A 17,556-nucleotide genomic window follows, 5' to 3' on the forward strand; every position below is an offset into this window, starting at 1 on the left:
ACCTTGTGAAGGGAGAAGTTTGAATCTAGATTCAGGGGACCCTGCAACAATGCCAATTCAAAGACGTCTCTCTTGCGGTCCAGTCTCAACCTCAGTCAATGCCCAGTTGGGTTCTCAGTCAGTCACGCCGGCTAAGCAGGAAAAACAAAAAATGCTCACGACACTCTTGAGAATGCCAAAAAAGGGTCAATTCGCCAAAAAAATCGCTATGTACTGGGGGAAAAAGGGGGAAAAGTCTAGGAGTATATACCAACAATTGAACAAATACGATTAGCGAACTGTATATATACCAACAATTGAACAAATACGATTAGCGAACTGTATTATTGTGCTTCGATTAATGAATTAGTAAATATCCACTAAAATGATCGATCCTCTCGCTAGTCTATTGCTACTACTGTTCTCCATCGTACGGGGGGCCACGAGGACTTGAATCACCACGAATGCGCTTCTGCAGGTGCTCCAAACTGGCCACTCTCTGCATAGAGGCCGTTCGTCCGATCTTGGCAGCTCCATTCTGCTGCGCATTTTCAGCTGCAGGAATATCTGCCAACCCATTGTTGGTTCTCATATCGTCAGCAGATGATGCGGGGTTACTAGAATTGGTTTGATAGAATTGGTGCTTTGGGTCATCTCGCACAGGAACTGCAGCATCCGCTGATGTATCAGAAGGACTACCATCAAATGGTGGCACACCCACAGAAGACATGTCGGACATCACATGCAGCATTGGGTTCAGTCCGGTTACTCTTTTAACCGTCTCTTCAGCCATCTTCACCTGGAGATATAAAACCAAGTTTCATATAATGAGGTAACTTTTCCATAGAGATCAAGACCATTTCCCTGTTTTACGTTTGAACTCTCTAGTCTCGAAGCAATAAGAAACTAGATGCATTAGTCACAAGTATAAATGGACAAACAACTTCCTCATAGGAAAGCAATTCAATCCTGGGCCAATAGGCAACAAAAGACCGCAGGAGCATGAACTCATAAGAGAAGAGTAAAAGGAAGGGACCACAAATAAAGAACCTAACCTTTGCTCTCAAGGTTTCGACATCAGCTTTCAAAACTCTGTTGTCAACAGCTGCTACATTGTACTTCTGGCTTATGTCTGAGAGACGTTTCAGTAAAGTAGAATTCTCAACTCTTAATTGAGCAACCTATTTTGAGGTAGAAAAGAATTAGGAAGCAACGGTGGATATACATAAGTAGTTATGAAGAACTCTTGTAAGAGAACATATTGTCGCAATAGTCAAACCTGTGTCTCAAGCTCACTCAAATGAGCTTGTTTTCTTCTTCTCGAGCGTCTGGCAGACTCTCGGTTGGAAAGCATCCTAAAGAGCACATATGAATCAGAGGAAAATTAGGGATGCTGAAACCAAAATTTTGTCTGAAACATTTTTAAGCTAACCAATTACAAAAAGACATACTACCCAAGAATATAGTGTTATTTCGGTTTCAGATGCATCATATACGTAATTCTGTTCAGATGCTGCCACTGAATGCTTATGACTTGAATACCCACAAACGGACCCAACCCAAATATTCAAGAAGCTGGTTCAATCTCTCTAATTGTGGACTATACTTGCGAGGATTAAGCAAATCAAGCCAAAATAATGCATTACTAAGATAAACAGGACCATCGTGTATGATATGGCTCTCAGAAAAAATCATAACAGAACCTGAACCTATTGATGACAGCATATTGTTAGACTCAATATTGATGAAAAAGTGAATACTCAATTACTTGGGATACTGTATAAAAGTGCAAAAAGTACTTGCCATCTTCTGCAGTACACTGAGAATGATGGCAGCAGAGTTCGACAAAAGAAAAAAGATGATGGTATTAAAAGCTACCACAAGTGCTAAATGTGCAATAGTACCTCCTCACGCGCTTTGCATCAAGAGGACCCAAATGGTCAGTAGTTGCAGTTTCTCCAATTTCATCATCGTCTGATAAGTCTCTTGATGATCCGCTTGTTGTCGACCTCACAGGTATCCCAGATTTCTTTGGCATGGCTGGTAATGAAGGTATTCCGACTAGTCCGCCAGCATCCTCATCTTGTGACTTGGACAACTCAGGCCCAACTCCTATATGAAAGAGAAAAAGAAAGGGAATGACAGAGAGAAGGAAGGGACTATTAGCCATTAAAATGGAGATATGCTGTGTCTATGCCTCCACCAGCAGACTCATCTCAAGTTCAGAGATACTTCAGAATGAATGCCAACATCTTTCCACCCCAGAAAAATAAAGGGAGGAAAGCATGAGCATATTCAAATATTTTAACATCCAATTGCCAAAAAATGGTACAAATCATTCAACCTATTGTAACTACTCCAAAGACTCTTAAACTGGAAAACAGGAATAATTTTTGCATACAAATCAGGCATATCTGATTTAGATGCACAACTCCCACAAAGATGTCTTACTCATAGAAACACTTTACATGCCACGACTTATAATGCTCTGCCTAGATGCATAACCATGCTTGTTCCCAAGCAAAGCAGGGAACAACCCTAATTCTGGGGCCAATCCTTAAGAAATGATGAAGAAAAAGAAATCAATGCACAGTCTGTGATTTAAGTATCACATGCTAGAGCGCATGTTGCCTTCCATTGCATACTGAAGATTCCTCCCAACTGATATTCTTGCATCTGCGATGTAGAGAAGAGGGATGACCCAAAAAGAAACAGAAAAAAGGAGTTGCACAGCAACACACCATCCAGGATAAAGATTAAGCACAATTTTCAGGATATAGCAATTTTCCCTTATTGATTGAAGAAGTGGTTCTGAAAAAGAGAGGTCATCCATGCATAACAATTTCATGTCGGTGTGGAGAATTGGCGTATTATTGATTGACAAACCTTTTGAAGGAGCTTGAGATCCCACTAAGGATGCCTTTGAAGCCTGAGAGTTGTCAGCTGGAGTTCCAGAATCTTGATTTATGACAAACGGTGCCTTAAGTAAATTAAGAACTGAAATTAGCACAGGGAACTCGAAAAGACAATAGGCTCACAATAACTAATGCAATAATCATGTAGCGGAAGATGAAAACATTTTCACAGTCCAAGATTCAAAATTAAAGGATGATCAGTTTCTTTTGACCAAACTTTGTTCGTATCATCCTTCTCACAGGGCTCAAACGTTTTATCACATTCAAAGTTAATATTAACAAATTATCCTTAGCGAGGAAACTATATGCTTCTAGTAAGTCATTTTGGCAACTTAAAGGCGTTCTAAGAGTCTACATCAGCTCCTTCAACAGGGTTCATGTCTTTCTACTCTTCAAACTGCTCTCCAGGCCTAACTGTATTCTTTCCCTATTTTATTTTTCCAAGGATATAACATCGGCTGGAAAATATTCCTTTGCATTCAAACCAGCTAGCATCTCTAGACACCCATCATCAGAAAAGACAAGTTCTCTCTCATGAACTCTCCAGCCTCAAACCATCCTTAGAAATCAACACACGTAGGCAACCCATGAAGAGTTGATTTAATCTAGGCAATGATCCATTCAAATTCACATAGAGAAAGCACAGCCAGAAGATGGAGATTGAATTCCACCACTAGCACATGAACTCTGCGACTCGTGGGTTGCAAGGAAATAAGACACTCACGGAATTGACCAAAAAACGAGCTAAGTTCATGAACTTAATCATTTTCTTATAACACCACACAGCAAAGTCCAACCAGAAGAAAAGGGTATTCTTATAATTTCGCTATAGAAGCTGACTAGCCTCCTTTTCTCTTTCTTGTCAAGAAAACATTACAGCTGCACTAATGACCCCATTGAACAAGAGAAAAATTGAAACTTTACCTTCCACCACCATCTCAAAATCAAAGAGAGAGCAAAAACAAGCACCCGCGCATGCCTACACAAGCACGAGCATTTGCACTCTTGCCTACACGTCAAGACAGAGAGAGACGGAGAGATGGAGAGAGTCACCTGAGACAGAGCAACGGCAGCGCAAGCCAACTCGAGCTTGCTCTTGAGGAAAGCCTGGTACTCCTCGGAGTTCGTCGGCAGCGGCTCCGGCGGCGGAGCAATGCTGTCGACGTACGGGGCCGGCGGCGGCGGCGGCGGCGGGCTGGCACTGCTGACCTCGCTCGCGTCCTTGTTTACCGCATTCGGGTCGGGCGGCTGCTTCCGGATCGAGCCCTGATCCCGGTCCCGATCGGGGCGCGGGCCCTTGATCTCGACCACGTCGCCCTCGTCGCCGCGCCCGGACGACGCGGCGGAGACGGAGGCCTCCTGTAGGTAACGCTGGAACGCCCATTCGGACTCGCTCCTGTTCATCTTCGACGGCGGCGGCTGAGACCGGCACGACGACGACGACGACGACGTCAGCGCGGCGGCCGGCGGCGGCCGCGGCGACGACCAGAAATGGTCGGAGATTTCGTCCACCGAGAAGCCCCTATCCATTCTCTCTCTCTCTCCCTCTCTGCCGCGTTTCTTTTTGGTTTTGGATATATTTTTTGAGGTTTTGGATAATGTTCCTTCGGGCGGCGTTGCATTTGGTTTTAAGGTTCCTCCAGGGGTGTTTTGGTCATTTGGGGAAATCTAGAGATTTTTTTTTTTTTTTTTTTTTGGTGTGATGTTAAGTTTTCTCCTTCTTTCTACCTTTCCTTTCTTTTTTTTTTTTTTTTTTTTTTTTTTTTAAATTTTGTATTTTTGGGGTGGGGGTGATGAATTTATTGATATTTTTTGGGGGCAATTGGGGGTGAGTGAATGGTACATTTGCCACCAAGTGGGGGCAAGTAGATGCAAGTTGAAGGTGTTACTTTTGTCGGAGACAACGAGATTGAGTGGATTTGAAGGTTCTTGGGGATGGAAAGAGAGACATGAATGGGATTAGATTGGCGAATTTTTGGTAGGCCTTGCCAAATAAATATCTCTCAATCCAGCAGGGTTTAGAATCTTGACTTGATATACTTGCAAGTGGGAAGGGGGTTTCGAATATTTGATTCATTCTAGTAGGTGAGAAGATCTTTTGACGGGTGGATGATGATGATTTGGAAGAGGATAAGCAAATTGGGTACGTAATCTGTAGATTTTTTTTCCCTTTCTGGGTTTATTGGGGTTGTCGAAACTAGCAAGTCGGGACGCGGGAAGGAATTTTTTAGAGGACCCTACAATCGAAATTTTTTGGAATCAATCCACAAAAATATTGAGTTATTAGAATGATGGGTTCTTAATGAATTTTGCTCATGTGAAGTATGTGCAGGGTACAATTGGAAAAATGCTGTCGAAACAAGTAAAAATGGAGTATCAAAGGAAAGGGAAATCATGGTTATCCTTAAAAGGGTTGAAGGCGAAAGCGACCCAAAGTAGAGAAAATTGACTTGTAGATAGATTGAGGAGGCAATCTTTGATTGTAACCCAATATTTAGTCAATGTCAAGTCCAATGATATGGTGAAATGGATAAGTCCAAGTCGCTATCCATTTTGTATATGCAAACTAAATAAATTGTAATAGCTACCATATTGATTATATCATATATTTGAAATAAAAACTTTGAAGTAACTCTCCGTGACGGTATTAGCATTTCGTTCAAGTAAATATAAGGTAACAAAGTATAGATTTGGGTCCGAACACCAAATTGAGACTTCTTCGTGAGTGGAAAATTTTCTCAAGAGAAAGCGTGTCGTGAAGGATTTGAGATTGAAAAATTAGCTCGAGCTAAATGTGACACAAAAGTAGGATTTCACGAAATTTTCGGTTGTATCGATCCGGGAATGCTAGAGGGCAAATTTCCCCTAGGGCATGACACGTGTCGTCACGATATTGCACTTGGGGGGGGGGGTGGTGGATAGGAACAGAGGAGTTTTCAAAGGTGGGAGGGGGAAACAGTAGTGGCTCCCATTGGGTGGCTCTCCCGGAGGAGACGCGGCGGCGGCTTTTCTTAAGCTTCACATCTTCTCTTTGTTTTTGTGGATAAATCTTGGGGGATCCCGGTGGGCCCCATGGCCACGTCATTCGGATTCATCGCCTTTTTTGTCCCGTTGCTTTTGAGGCACCTGAAAAAAAAAAAAAAAAAAAAAAAAAAAGGAAAGGAAGTTGGATCTGTTTGTATGTGTGTCTCTGTTTTTGTCCTCCTCCTCCTAAAACTGGACACTTCCTACAAAAATTGATAGCCCCCAATTTTGCTTTATATAAATATATATCTTTTGTTTTTAAATTGTTGGGTATGTTATATGTTTGGGCGAGCATAGTGAATAAATGGGAAATTATGTGATCTACTCATTTTATTATGTGAGCTAGTGGCTTATGGGTCCATTTAGACAATGTCTATCCAATGGCGTTAGTGTGGAATGATGGATTTTGGAAAGAGGGAAAATTTCTAGTGGGAAACGTGTTGGTGGATCAACGAGAGGCAAGGGGACCGCATCCGTACCGTAGCCCCCAAAAGAAGGGACTAGTGGCCACCCCCGACGAAGATGAAAAGGAAAGGAGAGAAACAAAACTAGTGAGGTCCCAAGTCTTGAAGCTTCGTTTGGTTCTTCCACCACAAGCATTCCAAATGATTTAATTATTATTCTTCGATTCCGAATGGGATATTAACGTCATCATGCAAAAAAAAAAAAAAAAAAAACTGTCAGATATTATTTAATCATTGCAATAAAAAGATTAGTTAGATCGGCGATCATGACAATTCATGGCACAAGATGGAAGGAGAAACTCACGATTCCTAAGGTCAAGTAAGATGGAATTTATTGAGGGCAATCGAATTCAATATTCCACTCTCCTAAAAAGATACTCATCAAAACATCCAATCGAAATAATCTTAAGGAACAAGGTCTCCAAATGTTTTTTATTTTTATATTTCTTGAATAACTTCTTAAATAGCAAAACAGTATCCCCATAATAAAATAAAGATTAGGTTCCATTAGCTTCTTCTTCTTTTTTCCATTTATTCTATCTTATCATTAATTTAATCCAATTCATAGGAGGGGGAGGAATCTGATTGGAGGAAGAATTTCTAGGTCCTTGGGCCCTGGGGACAATCCGAGTCAGAGCAGCGTCACCTGCTGACGTGGAAGGGAGCATAAAGTAAACGCCGCTTAGCTGTGAGCTTATCTCCATGTCCTAATTACATCGTGCTTTGTCGTACCATATGATCCGTCTAAAATATTAAAAGGTGACACGGCGGCGAGAATCTCTAGAGATCCCATATCTTGAATTTCTCTTCCTTTTTCTCCATCCGGATTTGAAGGGAAGGGCAGATCTTGTGGATGTCAACATAAGTGGGCTTCATTTAGGGTGAACAGAAGAGGGAGATTAAGGCCCTAATCCCTTCCAAAATTAAAAATGGATTGGGCTCCTAGAGCTGGGACTAATCCACATCGAGATCTTTCATTTCGCTTCTTTTGGGTAGGAGGGGCAGTTGTTATGTGACTCAGTTTGTCTGAGATGTTTGATGTGTACTCGGTTTATGAGGACCGTTGTATCATGTGGATTCCACGTGAGGTCCACTCGAACTAATGGCTGAATAGTCTTATTTGAGATGTTTCATGGCTGAATAGTCTTATCTGAGATGTTTCATGTGTGCTCATTTTATGAGACCGTTGTATCATGTGGATCCCATGTGAGGTTCACTCGAATTAATGGCTGAACAGTCCAACAACGAAGAGCCAATGCTGTCCATGAGAGTCAATTCCAGATGTACCAAGGGAATGCACACAAGGATTGGGGGGCTAAAGAAGTGGGTTGTATTTATTGCCTCTTGCCTGCCATTCCAAGGTTTCTCTTTTTGGGTCTGGAACAGCCACAACAGTTACGAGATTCTTGCTGCTGACAAAATGTAATGCCATTCAAACGCAGTGGTACATTGGCAAAGGAAGTCATGAAAATAATTTGGAGAATGGATGTGGATGAGCTCTTCTTATTATCATTGCATATCTCAAATCTCCAATAAATACGAAGTGGATACATAAATCTGGTGAAGTTCGAGAGAATGACTCCAACCAGAAGAGTAATAACCGCGCGCGCCTGCAACGGACGCCTAAGTATTGAGGATACAAACAAGCAGAAAACATTGCTGCCATAAGGCTACATAGATACCATATTGCAATCAAACGAGCTCTTACAAGGCATAACCACAGCCATTTCAAAGCAAAACTAACAGCTGGAGAAGTCACACTGGAGGTATGGCATCATTCCTTGCCATCGGCAGCTCGGAGTGAACCGAGCTGAACAGGGGCTTGAGTTCCTACAACCTTAGATGAACCATAAATGGAGAGGTCCATCCCTTGAGCCTTTTCTTTCTCAATCTGTTCTTTGATCCAGAAGTATGTGATTCTCAAGCCATCCTGCAAAATTAATGCATTCAATCAGTCGTTTGGAGAGAAGAAGCGGATGAAGAGAAATTCTGGTCCGTCCAAGGGATGGATATCGTTCTATTTAGTAGCAATCAATGTACTTTCGAGAGTTGTGGTTCAAAGCTATGATTGGGTTCAGGGGGAAAATCATTATCTTTACGTATAAGCAATGGCCTACCCTCAATTTCATGGTAGGAGCCCAACCAAGCTTCTCCTTGATAAGCGTGTTGTCCGAGTTGCGTCCACGGACACCCTCAGGACCAGGAATGTGATGAATGGGAAGCTTCTTATTCTCAAAGCTAAGAACGATCTCAGCCATTTCATTCATGCTAACCATCTCATCACTTCCAATGTTCACTGGCTCACGGAAATCTGACTTTGTCAATCTGACGCATCCACAGGATAAGCAGTGAGTAACGGAGCTATGAAAATCAAACACACTCAGACGAGTAAAATATGTAGACATATAAGGTTCACCAAGTCGGGTAAAATCCAACACACCAGAAACATCCATTTATTTTATACGACAACTCAGACCATATGAATTATTAAAGAACAGACCCTTCAAAACGTCAATTTTTCATCCATTCTGCAAAGACATTAGAAGCTAGATCCATATAATTAAGAACTTGAAAAGGCAAGATTCACAAGAAACGTCGCCTTTGCTGTTCCCAAGAAGGTTGGTACTACCAAAGATCTGGTTTACTCTTACTCAGTAAAACATCCATGCACATAATTTTAAATAATTTAACAAATGAAAGCTGACACTGAAAAAAAAAGTCAGGTTAATCTAACTCAAGACCCAACAACCTTGGAAAGGAAAGAGAAGACATATGATCATTAAGCTAAATAGCCATCGGGCTCACCTAAGAACACCTTCAACACACTCGTCAATGAAAGTAAAAGATCGAGTCTGAAGCCCATCTCCCCACATTTCGAACTTGTCAGTGGAAGTGATGGTCTTCCTGCAAAAAGCAGCCGGAGCCTTCTCCCTTCCCCCTAAATAACATAAACATGCAAGCCACCTCGTTAATAAAATGCAAAAGTGAGGAAATCATGCAATGAATCCGATTGCTGCAACAAAAAAAGAAAAGCTTACCTTTCCATGTCCCGAAAGGACCATAAATGTTGTGGAACCTTCCAATGCGGCACTCAATTCCAAAATCTTTGGTGTAATGCTTGCACAATTCCTCAGTAGCGAGCTTCTCCAAGCCATAAGCATCTTGAGGCTGAAATTTAGAATGCCAAGATCGATATGTGACTTCCCTTCCCAGCTAATTTAACCCAAATGCATACGGTCTTCGACAAAGTTTAACTTGAAAAGCAACAAACCTCAGCAGGCCATGCATCAGACTCTTTCAAGCTCACATTGGTCTCCAGTTGCTTAAATTCAGGATAAATGCAAGCACTAGAAGCATAGAAAAACCTGCACAGGCATGGATATTAAACAGTTGGACATGAATGAGGCACTGAAGAAAGATGAAACAGGACATGTAATTGAAAAGGAGATTGTGAAATTTATGCAGGCCTGAGCACCTCTTTACTCCATTTATCCTAGCAGCCTCGAGCATGTTAAAGCTAATCATTGTGTTGTTATACATAATGACGGAATGATTGGACTGAATGAAGCCCATGCCACCCATATCGGCAGCGAGGTTAAAGACATGGTCGACCCCCTTAGTAACCTTTAAGCAGTTATCCATGACTCTAAGGTCGACAAGATGGAATTCATGGCAGAACATGTCTTCAGTCATGTGCTCGTTCTTCTTCCAGTCTGAAGCGATAATGTAGTGGCCCTCACTTTTCAGGCGCCGGGCAATGTGAGAGGCAATGAAACCACCTGCACCAGTGATGGAGATTCTGAGTTTCTCGGATGGCCAGTAAGGCTCCCTTTCGAGGTTTTCATATGTGAACGCGCCATAGTCAGTCCCATCAATGCTCCCCATCCTGCAGTAGGCAAGAGAGTAAATCCCTATATTCAGGAGGAAATATCAACAGCTCCAGTAAATTCATAAAACAGTCATGAAAGGTGGACTAATACACAGGTGGTACATGCTGAGTCGCTGATTGATGCATATGTATGAATGTAAATCTTAGGCAAACTCAAGCAGGCTCATATTTATTTCAAATCTCTGGTGAAGAGACGACAGCCAACTATTGTCAAGCATGCATAATATCATAGTGATAAGTGAAGTGAAATAGGACTTCCCATGAGATGTAAAATCAACTTCATTTGGCCCACATCAGGCAAACGACAGTCTGATGATTAGTGAAGTGGAAACACAAATTATGTTGGCAATGTAAAAACTCAGTAAATTCTATGATGATATATATAATCCATGCAACGCACGTCAGAAAAACGAGAAACCACAAAACCAAAGAAAAACACAGATGTTGAAATATGGAGAACGAAAATTCCCAGCAATATATGTGATGCAATCAAATGCGATGCCGACGAAATCCCACTTTGTATTTTCCCGTTTAAAACTTGTCATAGCATGAAATCTGAACCGAGGTATAACGATGAAGAATTCCTAGACTTGCGTCCCGACAAGAACCCAAATCACATGGAATGAACAAAGCTGAAAAAAAAGAGATAAAGAGGTAAAACGACAACAATTATAAACTACATCAAGTGAAAATAGTAGCCTATATCACTAAAAAAATGCAAATTTCTCAAAATTACGGTAAAAAAACAATTCAAGAGGCCGTACTGAAGCTTCTGATGAAATGATTTTCAGCTAAATTGACAATGCAACGACAGAATCTGGAAACCAACCAGCGCACATCATCCCCAACATCAAAGAAAGGAGCAAACTTTGAAGCAAGCAAGAGCAACCCATATCGTTAATTCGGCGAATTTCAAGAAAATCACGCGCGCGAAGAACGTCGCAAGCACGAAAGGACCACAGCACATCAGGAAATGAAAGGGATAGAACCCATTTGCGGATGAAGCTCAAAAGCTTTGGCAAAACAGAAAGGAATGAACTTGAAAAAGCACCTGAATTGGGTCTTTCGAAGTCCCGGCAAAACAATGGAAGGCACGATGGGTAGAGGGAGACAGAGCAGGAGCGAGAGAGGTGGATGGTCTGCGAGCCCCAAATGCTCCCGCTATTTAAAGGCCACGCGGTGAAGCAGCAGACAAAAATGGGCACAGAATTTGTCCTCTCCTCTTTAGAGAGAGATAGAGAGAGAGAGAGAGAGAGAGCGAGAGTATATGCGCAGGAGATCTCTCGTTCCCCCGATGTGGGGGACACCCATTTGCAATAAAAGTTAGGCACTTAAGATCTTCAGCACAGGAGGAGAGAGAAACTTCATCTTATGTCTGATTTTCTAGAAAAAAGAAACTTCCTTGAATGAGATTTTTTACGTTTTGATATGTAATTTTGATATGCATTACTACACCCTTTTTCTATCATCTTTTTTTTTTGACTGGGTTGGTGGAGTTTACCGGGACAAATCGTCGCGTTTGATGGGCGGAATTTGCCCTTTGCCGAGCGGAGAATCTGAAAGGCATTGTTCGCAATCCTTCACTTGCAAATTACGAGAAAGATGGCAGAGATTTTGTGTCAGAAAAACGAGATTCACATTGCATTCGCAGTATTATACAATAGATGGTTATGTTTGGTTGATGCGCATAATACGATGATGTTTGTTCTTTTTCTTTGTGTGTGTGGGTGGCGGGAGGGCCGTGCCTTGAGTCGCTACGAGCACTGGTTCAGGGGAAGAAAGAAGGTTCGCAGAAAGAGAGGTGGGGCTGTTCATCTGGCTTCGGACAAAACCAAAGGAAGCTGCTCGGAAAATGCTCGGAACTTTTTCGACCCGAATCTTTGTGTTTCGTTTTTGTAGGTACCCGGCAAATTGGAACCCGGCAGAGAAATTTTGGATCTTGCTACTAGAACAGAGTCACTTTGTCCGAACTGTTGTTGGTTTTGTATCGTCCGTCAGTTTGAGCTCCACAAATGCCCCCGATATAGGAAGGTAGCGGTGCTGTAACGCGAAGACCAAGTTGGTTTCTAACTTTGCTTGGCTTCGGCTGATGCAAAATGGTAGTTCTAGAGGCGGAGAGGAACGAATTCGACCTCCAGAGGTTAGGGGCTCTCGAAGGTTTGGATTGTAATAGGCGTAACATCTTGGAACCGGACTCTTGGGGATCCTCTGTTCATGACATGGATTGCTTGCCCTCTATTGGGCTGTAACGTGACGCCATCTGCGATTGCAATTTTCAGCAAGTATGTTGGAAACCAGAGATGGATAGCTAGGAAGGCAAATGTATATTTCTTCAAAGAGATGGGACTTGACATGAACTGGGTTCGGCAGCTGCCGGGTGGTGTAAGGTAGAAGTAGACATTTCGTCATAATCCAACACAACCTTTCGGAAACCTGATACGAAGGTTCGTGGTCTTAACTCATAAGGACCACCTCAAAATGGATCGCCAAGGATCGGAGCACAAGGAACTTCCATCCTACTAATCGGGGAGAAAAAAGATCATGTGCTCATGCAAGTCTTAAGTGCCGCAAGGAAGAAAAGCTTATCTGCAACGCGCAAATTAGTGAAAAAAGAAATGTCCGAACCGAAACTGAACTGTTATTCGGCATCTCAATCCCTCATTGTATCCCATGACATAAATTACATAAGGTGACCATGGCCATGAGGAGGGGTCAGGAGTGGCCAAGAAAGTAATGAAGCTGTCTGCAGAAGGTACATGAAGACGGTATCTAGCAGGGTGAGAGCAAAATGGTCATTGGTAATGCTGACTGGATGAGCCGCATCACCGAGAAATACTATACATCACTGCATTTCTCACCACATTTCTCCCTCAATTGCCAAGATCAACACAAACAGGATCGGTTTCGAGTTGCTCCGCAAACTTCTCCAAGATGTCCTTCACAATTTCCCTGATTTCGTCCTTTCTCCATTCCAAAACACTCTTATCGTAAGCAGCACTATAAAATACTGCATTGTAAAGTGCAACTGCTTCTTCAACGTCCGGTGGCGGCAGTCCCATATCGGCACCATTTTTCTCCAGATACTTCCTAACTGTTTCAACGCAATCTTTTTCATGATTCCCCTCCAAGATCTTCTCTGTGACATTCATCAGTTGCTTTTCATTGCTCAAGAGCTGCAAGTTTAATCAAGAGAGCACACCAAAGATACTAAGAGGAGTCACAACAAAGCTATGAAAATTCTTAGCACAGAAAGGAAACAAACATCTTCTAAATTTTGAATCTCTTGTCCTAAAACTCTAAACAAATGCCAGGGAATGTTTTAAGTAGGACCATTTCTCCCTAAACGCATCAACCATATCTCCAATGCCAAATATTTGTGAAGATGGTGAAGAGGATTGTTAGCTGGATGACAATTCTGAAGAGAATTTTTTAAATATTGAGAGACAAATTGTCATGTGAACATTTCATATTTCTGCTTATTCCTTTGGATCAATATAGGTCATGTTTTTTTGTGAACACTAACAGAGAAGCAAAAGTTCCCACAAAATCTTTTCTTTTTTTTTTTTTGGTCGAAAAGTTTCCACAAAATCTAACCAAATATAAAATTTGCCATCTTCATCCTCTCTATTTCATCTGCCAAAGCTACTCAGAATTGTTCAAGGATATCTTCCACCCAGCCATATCTTTTGCTTGATCATTCTTGAATGCAGGTCATTAGAACAATCATTGTTTTATGCAGAATATGTGCATAACCACACTGGTGGAATGCAAATTTTACAATATAACTTCAACTTATTTGACATACAAATAATGCCTCATTCGTACATAAAGCAGGATTTGTAATGGCGCATGCTCATATCATGTCATATGAAACATGAAACAGTAGATAGTAGGAATGACGCAAAATTGAAGATCTTTTAGTCTATGAATAACGCATCTCGATATAATATACTGAACTGATGGACAATTTATTACCTTTCTGATCTTAGAACCATTGACAACCTTCGCATTATGAGTGAAAACGATGCGCTTTTCAGCCAGGGTATCTGCTACTTCATGTAGAACAGACTGGAGTACTTCCGCAAATTGTGCTTGGCCCACTTCCTCTTCTCCTTCAGCTCCATGTTTCTTCAAGATGTCACTAAGCAGGGGTAGCTCTGCTCAAACAATCATTCGACTTTATAACTTTATGAAACAGAGGACACCATTTTATGATCAGGATTAGAAACTGGTTTGCTATTACATCTGTATGTCCAATCCTTTGCAAGTAAATCAAGTAATCCAAGAGATGAGCTGATTAATACAGCGGACAGAATAGGAAAAAACTAACCTGAAGGTGGAGGAACGCCCATGTCGACTCCCATGTGATCAAGAGCTCTTCTAATCTCACTCTTCTTGATCTTTCCCGTGTCTTGAGCATCTAGTTCTGTGAAGAGATTCTCTGCTAACATTGCAAAATCATCTTCATCCTCTAGATATATCTGTATAGTACTCCCATCCAAAATTGATACAACAATGGGATCATCTGCATGTCGCAGTCATTGACGAGACATCTTTTTTAGAATAACGGACTTGAAGAAAAGAGACAGTAAAACGCATACGTGCGGCTGGTTACACATTATCCTAGCATATTAAATGATCATACTAACAACCCTAAAACTATGTAAAACATGTGAATGCTGTCATTCATTTAGCAAAATGGAAGCATGTGCTTTCTACAAAGGTAAGCACCGAGAATTCGTATCCATTGCAGAAAGAGGTATCTTTCCTGTCTGAAGCAGATGGATTTTACACTGAAAAAGAAAAGATAAACGCACAATCTAGTGCACGCTGGGGCTTGACTACCAGTTCTCCTAAATGTCAGGAACAAACACCAAAATGCAATACAACTGTTCCCTTATTGATTTCGGCAACATATCATATCTTCTCATCTTTCATCTCCGTGGCAACTCCTAACTGCACAACTCACTACATGTTCCATTTCAAGGTTACAATTCTTTAACGCGAATTCGAATAGCAGTGACGTTGGAGTCCCAAAAAAGGGATCAAAAAGAGTGGTCCAAACGTTCACAGGTGGCGCAAATGTATTTTTTGCAAACTTCCAGGGCATTTTTTCCTAGGTGAGAAAGTCAGCACATTTCCGAATCGCTTTCCGAAGTCGAATTTTCTCTCTTTCTCACAACAATTTTCTCACCTAATTTGTGATGGAGAAAGGTCGTGTACTCATAAATTTCCATCTCAAGATAGTGCAAAAAGCTATGATGCTCACAGAGGAACCGATTACTCAGCAACAAATTACCAACCAAATCATCAACAAGCAGCACTGAAAAATCCAGCATCAACTACGCGCGCCGCCCCTAAACATACTCACGACACGAAAGGCAAAAGCCATCGCAGCTCATCACCTTTCAATGCATCGGCGATCGCGGCGACGTACTCCCTGAGTTTCTCCGCGGCCTGATCCCCGTCCAGCTCCGCTCCTTGGAAACCGCCGCCGACGCGGCCGAGAGCGGTGGACCTGATGGTCTCCGGCAACGCGATGCCGTACAGGCGGTCGCTAACTCTGGACTCCGCGAGCTCGATCACCTGCCAACAACGATCGGACGCTCACACAAATCGAATCGCACGCACGCGCATACACAACTAGCACGACCGATCATCCGGACGCGATCGAACCGCACTCATCGGATCGGCGCGCGCGGCCGGCTTCGGCCGTGAGGAAAGCGCCGATCGGAGCCGCGATCGGAGCGGCGATCGTTCCGGAGAAGGCGCGGAATCCGGCGGGACTGACCTGAGCGCCGGTGAGGGGGGCGGCGGCGAGGTGGTCGGGGAGGGAGAGGTCGACGTCTCCGAGCTGCGCGCCGTCGACGACCGCGACGCCTCCGCCGGACGACATTGCAGAGAGAGAGAAGGGAGAGAGAGAGAGAGGATTTGAATTGATTTTTCGTGCGTGACGTGCGAGAGAGGAGACGAGAGATGGCCTCTTCTCTTTTTGCTTTGCTTTGCTTTGCTTTGCTTTGATTTTGCTCTGCGCAGGTTCTGCAGGTCTTTAGGACTCGGAGTTCTCGACAAATTACGAATCGTGCCACCCTTGGGCCTTGTCGTGTGGGAAAAAGGTTACGTGTCCTTTTAGGCTTTTTCTTTTTCAATTTTCGGAAGACGACACGGATCGATTTCAAAAGTTTCTCATCCGTGTCGGGAATTTTTGGTTATCCAAATCTTGAGAATTTTGACAACACTGGAAATTGGAATTATTTTCACGGATCAAGAGAATTTCAAAATACTCAAAATGTCTAAATCACTTATTTTCATGATTAGAATGAGATTGGCTAAATCATACTAAAAAAAGATAATCAATCTATTTTTTTCTTTTTAAATTGAGCGATGCTCCTTTACAATCTTAATCTATTACATGAGGGCATAATGACTCTTTTTGTATCGAACATCCGCACGAATTGAACCAATGTAGATCGTGATCATAATTGAATTGCAATTTTCTTCTTCTATTTTATTTGATGAGTTGTTAGTCGATATGTGTCGATGAAACAAATCAATTAAAACCGACCCTCTATCCGGTATTGGCCTAAAGAGGACCATGTGGACCAACACTGGAGCAATTATACATGAAGGAGGTGAGAGTTGTCGAAAGGGTGAGATGAATTTAAAAAAATAATATTATTCTTATATAAGCAACAATGAGCATCCATATCACGGGTTTGTTCACGAATGTTATAAATACGATTACTTGGACTTGAATTAGAAACGTGGATTTTTGAGGAGGGCCACGCTTCAAGTCGACTCCTCCTACCAAAATGGGGGAATCAGAAAACGAAAAAGAAAGCGAACGTCCATTTTCGGAAGGCCGGAAAACGCTGGCGAAAAGGTGCACGAAAAGTTCACTTTCGTGCGATGCGCGATCCAAATGATTCGAGGCCGCCCCGGGTGGGGGCATGTTCCGTAATTACGGACGAGGGCCGAGGGCAAAAGCGGGGGAGCGGCGGAGAAAACGAACGCGGAGGGGGAACGGATCTCGTTGGAGTGGGGGGGTCAACGGTCTTTGGCGGGCAATTAATATAGTTTTGGTGCCGTGTGTCTTGCTCCGCAATTTCTTTCTCTGCTTTCTCCTCCCCCCGCCTGCGTTACCTTTCTCGTTAAGGAATTCGTGAGGAACGTAACCACTAATCAATTGCCGGACCGTCCAAAACTAGACGCGGTTACTCTCGCCGATTAAATTACATGAATTAATGCTTAACTATTAACAATGCGGGCGAAAATTACCCGGTTA

At 42.5% G+C, this 17,556-nt stretch overlaps 3 protein-coding genes across 3 annotated transcripts; all 3 read right to left on the reverse strand.

Moving 5' to 3' along the window:
- Positions 1 to 245: 245 nt before the first annotated feature.
- Positions 246 to 4,492, reverse strand: LOC104417652 (light-inducible protein CPRF2). Its single transcript, XM_018861793.2, has 6 exons — positions 3,948 to 4,492; positions 2,866 to 2,959; positions 1,884 to 2,091; positions 1,259 to 1,334; positions 1,035 to 1,160; positions 246 to 778 (listed from the first exon to the last, which is right to left on the reverse strand). Exons 1-6 carry the CDS (start codon positions 4,422 to 4,424, stop codon positions 395 to 397), a joined length of 1,365 nt encoding a protein of 454 aa, XP_018717338.2. The 5' UTR covers positions 4,425 to 4,492; the 3' UTR covers positions 246 to 394.
- Positions 4,493 to 7,856: 3,364 nt separating this feature from the next.
- Positions 7,857 to 11,576, reverse strand: LOC104415433 (GDP-mannose 3,5-epimerase 2). The gene is made up of 7 exons (XM_010026718.2): positions 11,323 to 11,576; positions 9,858 to 10,268; positions 9,654 to 9,747; positions 9,421 to 9,550; positions 9,188 to 9,320; positions 8,500 to 8,707; positions 7,857 to 8,312 (listed from the first exon to the last, which is right to left on the reverse strand). The coding sequence occupies exons 2-7, from the start codon at positions 10,265 to 10,267 to the stop codon at positions 8,157 to 8,159; spliced, it is 1,131 nt and encodes a 376-aa protein (XP_010025020.2). The 5' UTR covers position 10,268; positions 11,323 to 11,576; the 3' UTR covers positions 7,857 to 8,156.
- A 1,267-nt stretch (positions 11,577 to 12,843) lies between these two features.
- On the reverse strand, positions 12,844 to 16,262 carry LOC104415434. The gene is made up of 5 exons (XM_010026720.3): positions 16,063 to 16,262; positions 15,677 to 15,857; positions 14,602 to 14,796; positions 14,247 to 14,428; positions 12,844 to 13,444 (listed from the first exon to the last, which is right to left on the reverse strand). Exons 1-5 carry the CDS (start codon positions 16,165 to 16,167, stop codon positions 13,142 to 13,144), a joined length of 966 nt encoding a protein of 321 aa, XP_010025022.1. The 5' UTR covers positions 16,168 to 16,262; the 3' UTR covers positions 12,844 to 13,141.
- Between the last annotated feature and the right edge of the window lie 1,294 nt (positions 16,263 to 17,556).

The sequence above is a fragment of the Eucalyptus grandis genome, chromosome 8 (genome assembly GCF_016545825.1).
Source record: "Eucalyptus grandis isolate ANBG69807.140 chromosome 8, ASM1654582v1, whole genome shotgun sequence".
Lineage (NCBI taxonomy): Eukaryota > Viridiplantae > Streptophyta > Magnoliopsida > Myrtales > Myrtaceae > Eucalyptus > Eucalyptus grandis.

What these genes read in the sequence shown, in the direction of transcription:
- LOC104417652 (XM_018861793.2), bottom strand. Translation starts at nt 4,424, where the DNA reads ATGGATAGGGGCTTCTCGGTGGACGAAATCTCCGACCATTTCTGGTCG. An exon ending in CTGCCGTTGCTCTGTCTCAG is followed by an intron (nt 2,960 to 3,947) that starts GTGACTCTCTCC and finishes AATTTACTTAAG; the next exon opens with GCACCGTTTGTCATAAATCA. An exon ending in ATCTCAAGCTCCTTCAAAAG is followed by an intron (nt 2,092 to 2,865) that starts GTTTGTCAATCA and finishes TCTTTCATATAG; the next exon opens with GAGTTGGGCCTGAGTTGTCC.
- LOC104415433 (XM_010026718.2), bottom strand. Translation starts at nt 10,267, where the DNA reads ATGGGGAGCATTGATGGGACTGACTATGGCGCGTTCACATATGAAAAC. An exon ending in CTGATGCATGGCCTGCTGAG is followed by an intron (nt 9,551 to 9,653) that starts GTTTGTTGCTTT and finishes TCTAAATTTCAG; the next exon opens with CCTCAAGATGCTTATGGCTT. An exon ending in TCCTTTCGGGACATGGAAAG is followed by an intron (nt 9,321 to 9,420) that starts GTAAGCTTTTCT and finishes TATGTTATTTAG; the next exon opens with GGGGAAGGGAGAAGGCTCCG.
- LOC104415434 (XM_010026720.3), bottom strand. Translation starts at nt 16,167, where the DNA reads ATGTCGTCCGGCGGAGGCGTCGCGGTCGTCGACGGCGCGCAGCTCGGA. An exon ending in CCCCCCTCACCGGCGCTCAG is followed by an intron (nt 15,858 to 16,062) that starts GTCAGTCCCGCC and finishes CGTTGTTGGCAG; the next exon opens with GTGATCGAGCTCGCGGAGTC. An exon ending in GATCGCCGATGCATTGAAAG is followed by an intron (nt 14,797 to 15,676) that starts GTGATGAGCTGC and finishes TGCGACATGCAG; the next exon opens with ATGATCCCATTGTTGTATCA.